The sequence below is a fragment of the Trematomus bernacchii genome, unplaced genomic scaffold (assembly GCF_902827165.1).
Source record: "Trematomus bernacchii unplaced genomic scaffold, fTreBer1.1, whole genome shotgun sequence".
Taxonomy (NCBI): Eukaryota; Metazoa; Chordata; class Actinopteri; order Perciformes; family Nototheniidae; genus Trematomus; species Trematomus bernacchii.
Genome location: NW_022987549.1, coordinates 4,954 through 17,163, shown reverse-complemented (window position 1 = coordinate 17,163; position 12,210 = coordinate 4,954). Strand labels below are relative to the sequence as shown.

At 44.5% G+C, this 12,210-nt stretch overlaps 1 protein-coding gene across 1 annotated transcript; it reads left to right on the top strand.

The window, feature by feature from the left end:
* Positions 1-261: 261 nt before the first annotated feature.
* On the top strand, positions 262-10,781 carry LOC117476984 (sulfotransferase 2B1-like). The gene is made up of 7 exons (XM_034123672.1): positions 262-295; positions 2,556-2,778; positions 4,367-4,578; positions 4,677-4,803; positions 5,289-5,383; positions 9,558-9,738; positions 10,146-10,781. Exons 2-7 carry the CDS (start codon positions 2,640-2,642, stop codon positions 10,253-10,255), a joined length of 864 nt encoding a protein of 287 aa, XP_033979563.1. The 5' UTR covers positions 262-295; positions 2,556-2,639; the 3' UTR covers positions 10,256-10,781.
* The last annotated feature ends 1,429 nt before the right edge of the window (positions 10,782-12,210 follow it).

Genomic DNA, 12,210 nt, shown 5'->3' with positions numbered 1-12,210 from the left:
AATGCCTTTTGTTACGGTTTTGTATTTATCTTTTCATTTTCCACCTTTTGTTTTGAAATGTTTTCCTCCTTGTATCTTCTCTGTTCCTTCTTCCTGTGTTTGCCTTCCTGTCGTTAGTTTCCCTGGTGTGTCTGATTGTCTGATTGTGTTCACCTGTTGCCCTTGTGTTTCTGCCTCCCTTACCCCAGCTGTGTCTTGTCTTGTGATTACCCCTCTCTGTATTTAGTCTTGTCTTCCCCTGTGTGCCTTGTCGGTTCATTGTTGGTTTTTCCTGTCTCCCTCCATGTCAGTCACGGTCAGTTTTGTTTGTATTCGCTATCTATGTTTTTTCATGCCATGTTTTTTGTCATCAGCTTTGTAAATAAAGCTCGTTTTTGTTTATAGACCTGTTACCCTTTTTGTAGTCTGCATTTGGGTCCTACCTTTGCCCAACCCTAACAGAATGAACCGACCAGCTTTGGACTCAGCAGACTCGGATCGTTTTGCTCTACAGGCAGAATGTCTTGGGTACTCTCTGGAGTACATTTTTTATACTTGGAATGGCGCCTCTTCTAGACGTGGTAGAGAGGCTGCGTTGAAGGAGGCACGTCAGGAGGTTGCTCGCCAGCCCTGGCTTAGGAGCATGTTGCCCGAGTGGCTACAACTTTTCACAAGTAGTCCTGAGGACTTGTCTGAAGCCTCTAACCCTTTCCTGGGGTATGACCAGGCCTTGGGAGGCCCACAGATCCTCCAAAGAATCTCTAGGAGACGCAAGACCAAGATTCCAGCCCGTGCTCCAGTGGTTCCAGCTCCAGTTCTGGTTCCAGCAGCCATGGTTCCAGCTCCAGTTCTGGCCCCAGCAGCCATGGTTCCAGCCCCAGTTCTGGCCACAGCAGCCATTGTTCCAGCTCCAGTTCTGGCCCCAGCAGCCATGGTTCCAGCCCCAGTACTGGCCACAGCAGCCATTGTTCCAGCTCCAGATCTGGCCCCAGCAGCCATTGTTCCAGCCCCAGCAGCCATGGTGACGCCAGCCCCCCGTGTTTTGTCAGTGGTTCGGCCCACTCCAGCCCCTCGTGTCCTGTCGGTGGTCCGGCCGACTCCAGCACCTCGTCTCCTGTTGGCTCTCCGGCCGACGCCTACCCCATGTCCTGTACCGTTGGAGGTCCCGCCGACTACTCTTCTGCCGGGGGTCCTGCCAACCCTATGTCCTGTGCCGTTGGAGGTTCCGCCGACTACTCTTCTGCCGGGGGTCTTGCCAATCCTATGTCCTGTCCCGTTGGGGGTGCCGCCGACTACTCTTCTGCCGGGGGTCCTGCCAACTCCATGTCCTATCCCATTGGGGGTCCCGCCGACTACTCTTCTGCCGGGGGTCCTGCCAACCCTATGTCCTATGCCGTTGGAGGTCCCGCCGACTACTCTTCTGCCGGGGGTCTTGCCAATCCTATGTCCTGTCCCGTTGGGGGTCCCGCCGACTACTCTTCTGCCGGGGGTCCTGCCAACCCTAGGTCCTGTGCTGTTGGAGGTCCCGCCGACTACTCTCCTGCCGGGGGTCTTGCCAACTCCATGTCCTGTCCCATTGGGGGTCCCGCGGACTACTCTTCTGCCGGGGGTCTTGCCAATCCTATGTCCTGTCCCGTTGGGGGTCCCGCCGACTACTCTTCTGCCGGGGGTCCTGCCAACCCTGTGTCCTGTGCTGTTGGAGGTCCCGCCGACTACTCTCCTGCCGGGGGTCTCGCCAACTCCGTGTCCTGTCCCATTGGGGGTCCCGCCGACTACTCTTCTGCCGGGGGTCCTGCCAACTCCGTGTCCTGTTCCGTTGGGGGTCCAGTCGACACCAGCCCTTGCTCCATCCGGGGTCCCGTTGGCACCGGCCCATGTCATGTTCGGGGTCCCGTCTGCGCCTGTCCCGTCGGCTCCGGTTCCTGTCCGGCCGATGCTGGGTCCTGCCCGGCCTCCGGAGTTGTCCCGTCGGCGCCTTCCTGCCCGGCCTCCGGACCCCCTCCACCCACCCTTTTGGTCCTGGTTGTGCGTCCCTCCTCTGGGCCCCCTCCACCCACCCTTCTAGAGGTTTTGGACTTTTTGAGGTTTTCTTGGGACGTCTGGAATCCGTCCCTTGAGGGGGGGGTTCTGTTACGGTTTTGTATTTATCTTTTCATTTTCCACCTTTTGTTTTGAAATGTTTTCCTCCTTGTGTCTTCTCTGTTCCTTCTTCCTGTGTTTGCCTTCCTGTCGTTAGTTTCCCTGGTGTGTCTGATTGTCTGATTGTGTTCACCTGTTGCCCTTGTGTTTCTGCCTCCCTTACCCCAGCTGTGTCTTGTCTTGTGATTACCCCTCTCTGTATTTAGTCTTGTCTTCCCCTGTGTGCCTTGTCGGTTAATTGTTGGTTTTTCCTGTCTCCCTCCATGTCAGTCACGGTCAGTTTTGTTTGTATTCGCTATCTATGTTTTTTCATGCCATGTTTTTTGTCATCAGCTTTGTAAATAAAGCTCGTTTTTGTTTATAGACCTGTTACCCTTTTTGTAGTCTGCATTTGGGTCCTACCTTTGCCCAACCCTAACACCTTTTCTTTTAAACAGGGAACGAGCACACACGCATAAGCACACATCATCCACTATATAAATTCCCTAATCCACAGAGATTCTGCAGCTTTTGCTTAAACTATGACGGAGGAAGAGTTATACACGGTGTACAAGGGGGTCTACGTGGTCTCATCTGTGCACACGCCAGAGAGTCTGGAATACTTTGAAGAGTTTGTTTTTCGCCCAGATGATATCATCGTCGTGACGTATCCCAGGTCAGGTGAGTTGTAAGTGTTAGGTGTTGAATGTGTGCACCACTCAAGATACGTTTTTATTATTTGATTTGTAAAATAAATGTAAAATTAAATAGAAGACATTTCCTGTGGCTTTGTATTTCTGTGATGTGCCAGATGAGACAAGAGCAAGTCAAAATAATTCACAAGCACTGATGTGTTTTGCCATTCGCACGATATTAGTCCTGGTGCAGCAGTTCAACAACAGAGAGTTTCACAGGCAGTTAGGGAAAAGGTTCTATAAAAATCAAACAATTCGAAATGTTGTTTATCACTGCTAAAACATAGCTATTTTCCATCATTCCTGTGACGTAGTGTCCAAAAGTATAGTTTAAATATAATGCCTATAAAACCCTGCCTGCCGTCATTGTTTGTTTTTTTTAACACTTTTGTTAAACACTAGACCCCATGTCTTTCAAAATATACTTCATCGCCCACCAGGGGCGGTTCTAGGGGGGGGGGGGGCCAGGAGACTTTGGACCGCCCTGTGGCCCTCCTAAAAAAAAAAAAAAAAAGATTTATGATTTCTTGGCTGACAAAATAGGCGGAACTAACGCTATTTGTCATTCTAGTCGGACCCATTAGAGCGTAAAAACTGTAACTATAAGTATTGGAAATAAATATGTCTACTGAAACAAATACCAATAACTGTATTGCATTGTTATGCACAATTACTTCATACTATCTTTGTCTTTTTCGTCCTGCATTTATTGTGCCCCCATCAGAAAATAACTGGCCCCAGCCTGGCCCCCCCCAGTCAAATTGGTTTAGAACCGCCACTGTCGATAATTGCAGTGTAGATATATGTACTGGGTTTTCTGTTACTGTAAAAGATGAGCTTTAGCTATAGCTAGCTCATTTTTCAGATGGGTCCGTTGGGTTGTCCTTAGGCAGTGTTCAAAGACATCCGGGGTCCTACGGTCAGCGGTACCATGATCTCTCTGTCCATGCTCTGAGGTCCGGTTGAGGACAATGACCCTACTACTGTATGCCAATGATCCAAGTATCAGCAAGTTAGTTCCTCTGATTCTGATTTGAAATGGTATAAAACAATTCATTACTTACTTCATGTTTTAAATGTGTCCCCTCATGTATTGAATCTGCACAAACAATTAACAGAAAGCTACAAAGCAATGTTTTTACTGGTGATTCAACATAATATCCAAATGACATAGTAACATTTCTTGTAAAATCATATGAAATAAGAAGTTAACTTGAGACAGAGTGGAGATTGACATTTGGCCAGAGATTTTTATCACTTTTCAATAATAGTTTAACCATCTTTTGGATGGTGTGTTTGGGCATGTGTATGAAGTATTACATTTGGCAAGCACACAAGATAAGAAAAACCCCCACCCTCCTTGTTGGCTATTGCCTGTAACTTTGGGAATGTTTTCATGGTATTAACAATTCATGAGTAATTAATTAGTGGTTATCTTATTCTGAAGGCTGCATTTAAATACAAGCAAACGAGTAAGGGGTGAGGTGAAAATGGGTATCATTTCATCTCACCCCAAGTTTTGCAAGGGCTAATAAATACATATTTAAGAACATCTTTTTTTTCTTTTTGTTTAGGTACACACTGGATGAAGGAGATTGTCCCTCTGATCATGAGTGGAGGAGATCCAGCACCTGTTGACACGATTGTTAGCTGGAATCGTGTTCCCTGGCTTGAAGCGCAGCAGACCGCCTCCCTCAAACTTGAACAGAGGCCGTCTCCACGACTGTTCACTACACACTTCCAGTACAACATGATGCCACCATCTTTCTTTGAAGTAAAGCCAAAGGTAAACCTATCAACTAAGGCAGATCAGATTCAACGTGATAAACGCATCACAGACAGTATGTGTGAAGGAAAGGGTCTGACGTCATGTCATCACTGCAGGTCATCTATGTGACGAGGAACCCCAAAGATGTGTTCACATCGTCTTTTCATCTTCATGAGGCGGCTTCCTTCCTGGCAAACCCAGGCCCACAGACCCAGTTCCTCCACAAGTTCCTTGATGGAAAAGGTTTTTCTGATTGTTACAGCTGTAATGTTTAGAATGTGTTCATAACAAGATGCATATCAGTAAGTGGGACGAAAACTCTTAAAAAACCTTTTACCTGGTAACATGATTTAAAGGGGACTTATCATGCATTCTTAATTGTGTTTTGGGATTTTACTAGCCCATGATTACAAACTTTAATGTTCAAAAAACACATTCTTGTTCTTATAAATTCTCTGAAAATGCTCATTTTAAGCACCTGTCTTTTTAAAGCAACCCAAAATAACAGCAAGAGTAAAATAGAGAAGACGGTCCATTCTTACACATTGTGGGTCGCTAGCACACCATGGATAAATGTTTATCTTGCAAAGCCATTAGCAAGTGCATTTTGCATTATGTGTAGCCTTTAACAAGGGAGATCTTGAAAGACCATGAAGTTCAGTAAACAAAAATACTAAGTTATGATAACCTCTTATGAAAGGAATACTTGTGTCTCCTGTTCCTTCCAGTTCTGTTTGGCTCGTGGTTTGATCATGTAAAGAGCTGGCTGAATGCTGAAGATAAAGACCACATCATGCACATCTCCTATGAACAGATGATAATGGTGAGACTCAGGAACAATCCTCAAATCTGCCTCAAATCACTTTTCCAAATATTTCCCCAATAATTCTGACCTTGATTTAGCAATCATCTTCAAACTCCTCCTACTAAGATATTGTATACTGGGAGAGCCGCTGCAGGACTATGAGCTGATCTATGTGTGTCTGCAGGACTATGAGCTGATCTATGTGTGTCTGCAGGACTATGAGCTGATCTATTGGCGCGTTTCCACTACACGGCCTCGCTCGGTATGGCTAGGCCTCGTTAGGACTGGCTCACTTTATGGCGCATTTCCATTACACTTTAGGAACTGGGGTAGTATCTATAGTAACGCAGTGTAGGCGGAGCCGTGACGTCATCTTCAATGAGAACCCCAGAAAAACAACACAGCCGTTAGCTGTTAGCACTCAGAGCTCACAGCTCCTCATATATGTTCAGAAACTAGACAAAAGTTAAACAAGTACAAACCACAGACTGCCTGTGTCATGGAGAATACAGTCGCTGCTTTATTTATGTCTGTATAGGCCGTTGTGAGTGTGGACGGTCGGAGCATATACTGCGTTAGCTTAGCCAATCTCCATTCAGAAAACACGCATTTTAAAAGGTGTTTCACCTGCCGTCTGTCTGCAGACTTGTCAAAGCATTAATTCATGGTTTTTACTAACCGGTATCAGTATGTTGTTACTTCGGCATCATTTTGAAACGTGTATTACAATTAAATCACGGTCAAATATGTCCATCTTGTTGTAGTTGTAGCCCCCTTGCCAGCGATTCTCTCTCTAGTTTAGCATACTCAGCCCGACTCAGCCTCGTTGTCTCTGGCCCTAGAACCACGATTTTATGAGGCCAGAAAAAACTGTGAATTAGGACCCGCCCGGCCGGTACTAGGCCAAGTGGAAACGCAACCAAAGACGGGCCGCTGACGTCACCGCCCTCTTAAACCGTGCTCCGCGCTGTAGTGGAAACGCGCCATATGTGTGTCTGCAGGACTATGAGCTGATCTGTGTGTGTCTGCAGGACTATGAGCTGATCTATGTGTGTCTGCAGGACTATGAGCTGATCTGTGTGTGTCTGCAGGACTATGAGCTGATCTATGTGTGTCTGCAGGACTATGAGCTGATCTGTGTGTGTCTGCAGGACTATGAGCTGATCTGTGTGTGTCTGCAGGACTATGAGCTGATCTGTGCAACCCGGTATCACGGCAAGACGTGAACATGTGACGATCTACCATGCTGGGAGACGTGAATATATCACGGTTTCGTCCCTTCAAACGTGACAGTTACACGGTATTGTTAACATGGCCCAAACAGTGGAGAAATACCCGGAAGTGCCAAGCAAATGGTCTACCGCGCCTATTGGTCGGTTTTTATTGTCAAAATTAGATGTTTTAATTTATTTTTTAATCATCACACTCGATTTCGCCGATTTTCTTGTTGCCCTAGCTGGTCGACACCTCTTTTAGCAGAATCAAAGGCTACATTAATGTATTAAATCGATGTTAATCCATGTGTGTGGAGGTGAGGATGTGGAATTAACGGACGTGACGTTGTGAGATTGCGTTGACAGGCAACCCAATTTACAAACTCTTCAACTACAACCCTAATTATATTTTAAAACATTTTAGAAGGCCTCACGAAATACTTTAATGTAAATTAAAATGTAAATGTGAAGGAATGTGTGTAATGTGGTGATTGACATTATTCACCCACGGATCTATGGGTTGAGGGTATTGTTCCGCACGGACATTTTAGTTAAACGGACTTACTGTTGATGTGAAATCCGAAAAAAAATACGTTATACACCATAACGGTGCACAGCTGATATAAAAGGACTTGTCGTTTTTAAAGATATTACTAATTTTCTTTGAATATAAGAATGTAAATACTGAGTTGAGAGAATAGTCAGGGGATTTGGGTGATGGGAGACACATCTATGGATTCAGAATTTCAATAGCTTACTGTTAAATGACAGATATACCTTTCTGTCTGTGATGTTTTACAAATCAGATATTAGAAGTAAAACATGTGAAATAATATAGCAATATCCTGTACAATTATGTGAAAACATGAATAAAACTACACATCTTCAGATATTATACATACACAAGTGTCCTACACTAATAATACAAAGTTATTATGGCTGTGTGCACCGCCTAGTGGTTAAAGCACGTTATTGAATTAGTTGTGTATGATATGTCAATGATCCTTAGAAAATCTTGAAATCTTGAAAGGGATATGCAAAATAGCCGTTATATATATATAGTCTTTAATTAACTATTAGTAGAGAATAACGAGTAATGAATATACTTTATAGGGATCTGCAGATAAATGTTTAGTCTTCTCAAGCAGCAACTATCAAATATCTCTCCTGATTGTTGGCACTTGACAATCACCTTTCCCTGAATTTTACTCAGGTGTAACTAAAGCCTGATTTAAGGGTTGTTTATATTTCACATCATTAATCAGAATCTGCAAAGTAACTAAAATAAATGTAGTGGAGTAAAAATACCAGGTTAACCTCTGAATTGTAGTGGAGTAGAATTGCTGTTTTGTTTAGTAATGGATATTGAATATGGAATAAAGGTTTTGACAAGACCTGGTGTAACAATAATCAAAAAGGACATTAAAAGAGCTCCAGATGTCAATGATCTAAACAAAACAGCACACCTGAAATGTATTAAATACTTTATTAAGGGCAGTGAATTAGTTTTTTCTGTATGTTTTTCAAATCAGTGTTATACAGTGTCATAGACAGTGTTACATTGATATTATTATCCTTAAAATATATATTATAAAACAAAACCATTTATGATCTTTTTTTTTGGGTGGTTTACTAATGACAGTTAATTCTGTTTTTGCTATTGATGGTTTCATTTTTGTGAAAAATAATCAAATAATCAAATTCAATAACGTGCTTTAACCACTAGATGTGCCTTTCTATCAGCTGTGCACCGTTATGGTGTAAATACAGCCTATCTACCAATTGGATCAAATATAAAAGTCAGCCGAATTAGTATTGATACTGCAAGGAGACGTATTGTGTGAAAAGAAATGTAAGATGTTGTTTAATTGCTGATATATTTATGATCCACGTCACGTTTTCAGTTTTGGCGGCAGTGCTTCCTGTTTGTCCAGAAGTCTTCTCATCAGGGCTCTATAAATACAGAACTACGGCAGATATGTAATATTTAATGCAGCCAAACCGTGTGTTACAATGCCGTTATGTGATGACCTCCAAAGAGAAAAGCAAGCAAACTCGGAATAAAGTATTATTTAATTTTTTTTAAATGTTTTCGGATTTCACATCAACAGGAGTCCGGTTAACTAAAATGTCCGTGCGGAATAATACCCCCAACCCATAGATCCGTGGGTGAATAATGTCAATCACCACATTACACACATCCCTTCACATTTACATTTGAATTTACATTAAAGTATTTCGTGAGGCTGTCTAAAATGTTTTAAAATATAATTAGGGTTGTAGTTGAAGAGTTTGTAAATTGGGTTGCCTGGCAACGCAATCGCACAACGTCACGTCCGTTAATTCCACATCCTCACCTCCACACACATAGATTAACATCGATTTAATACATTAATGTAGCCTTTGTTTCTGCTAAAAGAGGTGTCGACCAGCTAGGGCAACAAGAAAATCGGCAAAATCGAGTGTGACGATTAAAAAATAAATTAAAAACATCTAATTTTGACAATAAAAACCGACCAATAGGCGCGGTAGACCATTTGCTAGGCACTTCCGGGTATTTCTCCACTGGTTGGGCCATGATAACAATACCGTGTAACTGTCACGTTTGAAGGGACGAAACCGTGATATATTCACGTCTCCCAGCATGGTAGATCGTCACATGTTCACGTCTTGCCGTGATACCGGGTTGGATCTGTGTGTGTCTGCAGGACTATGAGCTGATCTGTGTGTGTCTGCAGGACTATGAGCTGATCTGTGTGTGTCTGCAGGACTATGAGCTGATCTGTGTGTGTCTGCAGGACTATGAGCTGATCTGTGTGTGTCTACAGGACTATGAGCTGATCTGTGTGTGTCTGCAGGACTATGAGCTGATCTGTGTGTGTCTGCAGGACTATGAGCTGATCTGTGTGTGTCTGCAGGACTATGAGCTGATCTGTGTGTGTCTGCAGGACTATGAGCTGATCTGTGTGTGTCTGCAGGATCTGAAGGGCTCTGTGTGCAACATGGCTCAGTTCCTGCAGAAATCTCTGGACGATGAAGCGATAGAGAAGATAGCCGACCGATGTTTGTTCAAGAACATGAAGAAGAACAACATGTCAAACCACTCTATTGTTCCTCGTGAATTACTGGACCAGACAAAGTCTGAGTTTCTCAGGAAAGGTGAGTGTCATTAAATAATACATACAGTACAAAAGGTTTATTTGAATCTGGAGGAGCTATAACCGAGGATACACTGATGTATTTCCGTTGCGCAATACATCCTGAAATGATCTGTTCATGAAATACATAATGGTGTTTATGGAGAGTTTGCTGGGCTTTATTGTTTTATTTTCTCACTAATATTGTACTATCTAGTCATAGCATGTCTTTGGGGGAAGGGCATTCATTGGTGCTGAGTCCTGTTTGGTGGATGGTATCAGGACCATCAGGGAATCCTCACATAGAAACTGACATACTGTATTTCTAAATAGCAAGAACAAATGTGTCTATTCAAAATAAGATAGAAAGGTGCACATATTTCTCCAACTGAATAAGGATTTCCTTTTTCTTCCCATGTTGTGTTTCAGGAATAGCTGGAGACTGGAAAAACCAGCTAACCCCGGCAGAAGCAGCGCACTTTGACGCTGTTTACAAAGACAACATGAAAGATGTCAAATGTACATTTGCATGGGATTAAATGGGATTACTTTAACATTGCCTCCTGCAGTTTACCATGATTCTCAGAAATGAATAAGCCATTTCTTATTCACCACACATTGTTTGGTTAATGAGGTTTGTGGCAGCAGAAACACAAACAAACATTCTTTAACTCCTCTTAATAGATTAATTATTTCATAGACAGAGTCTAATCAAAGATGATGTGTTTGAAGTACTAGGCACGAGCAACCCTCTCTCTAACTTCTTGATCTGTTCATATAACACTGCCTTAACAGAGTTGTTGTGTGACCTGAGGTGTTCACCTTGGCTGGTTTGTGTCATGGCCAAACCGATTATTGATTTACCATAAATCATGTATTATTTCACTTTATGCATCACCAGGTCAAGTCAACCTACACTTGAACTAGTAACAAATAAACCCAATGAGCCTCAGGTGACCTTACCTTACTATGTTAATGTGTAACAATGCAAATATGATATCAGACACAATCATACCAAAACCTTTAAGCAACATGAACCTGCTTGCCTTATAGTGAACGGATGAAGATCGCAGTGATTAATAAAACATTTCAATTCCAATCAAAAATGTCTGCATCAAATTGTGTAACTAAATCACAGAATGTTTTGCTCCTCCTTCATTTTACAATATTTGTATTTGTATTTTTCGAGTTTCATTTAATCTATTCATCTGCCCTGCGTTTACATATCCTCATCTTTGCATTTACGTTTATTTTATATAAAGATAGAATAGAAGAATAGATACATAGATTCGGAGGGATGAAACGATGGGTTACGTATTGTACCCCTGTGTAGGTAAGCACAGGCGGAGCCCTCTACTGGACTCTATGGGTACTACCCCTTGACCTTACTATGCGAGCGTTCACCTACTGAGATATCTTTAAACATAGCCGTGGCTAGCGTGCAAGCCCACCCTATATAAGGCGGCCTCGCCTCCTGACTGTCATCCTACACCTCTCTTCAGCGAGCAGCATCGGACAGACAGGGCCCCTAGTAGAGGGCTCCGCCTGTGCTTATATAACTTATTGCTTATACAATACGTAACCCATCGTTATATCTCACAGGCTCCGCCCTCTACTGGACTCTATGGGTACAGTGGGTGGAGCCCTGATGGATACACGCCCTGTCGTCCATCAAACCATCACACTGCCCCTGACAGGCTTTTTGGTTAGCAGCCACTGCACCGCAACCTCTCCTCCCTCGGCCATGACCGTGGAGGAGTCGGGCCCGCAGTTTACTTGGCTGATAGAGCACACTCAGACACGCTTACCTCGTGAAGAGTGTGCATGGAAAATAGTGAGGAAGGCTCCCCCCCCGCCATAGGCAGGCGGGGAGAATCCTTCCGCCCTGTATGGGGCTCACTGCGCACCATGTTTCCCCGGTCCCTAAGGAGCATGGGAAACCATAATTGCATTAAGTCCAGGGGGTGGGGGAGGCGGGCTGTGGGTCAGTAGGTATCTGACCCACAGCCCGCCTCCCCCCCCCCCCCCCCCCCCCCCCTCACCATTCCTGTGTTGCCCCAGCAAGCACGACCCAAAGAGCCCCTCCGTGGATACGGGGGCCCCCAGGAGATCCTCGCGGTCCTTCCTGGACAGCGCAGTGAGTCCCAGCCACACGTGACGCCACTGTGGCCAGGGACATCACACGGCCAGCTGCGGCAGCTACACCGTGGACCAGATTGTTCATCTGGCCTATACAGCGGTCCGAATAATCACTCCCGTCCTGAGGCAAGGGGTCGGGGCGGCCTGCTGAGGGGAAATCAGAGACATGCCCAACACACCGAGATGATTGGCCGCTGCTGCCATCTGTGTACCGAGCCGGAATATTCTGTCCAAATAATCCAGCATTTCTCGGAGGCTTTTTCCCCTCCGCTTATCCAGCTGCCTGCGGAAGCAGATGGGCCGCCAAGCTCTCATCAAGGGGGGGCACGCCGTGACACACCGTGTCCGAGCGGCC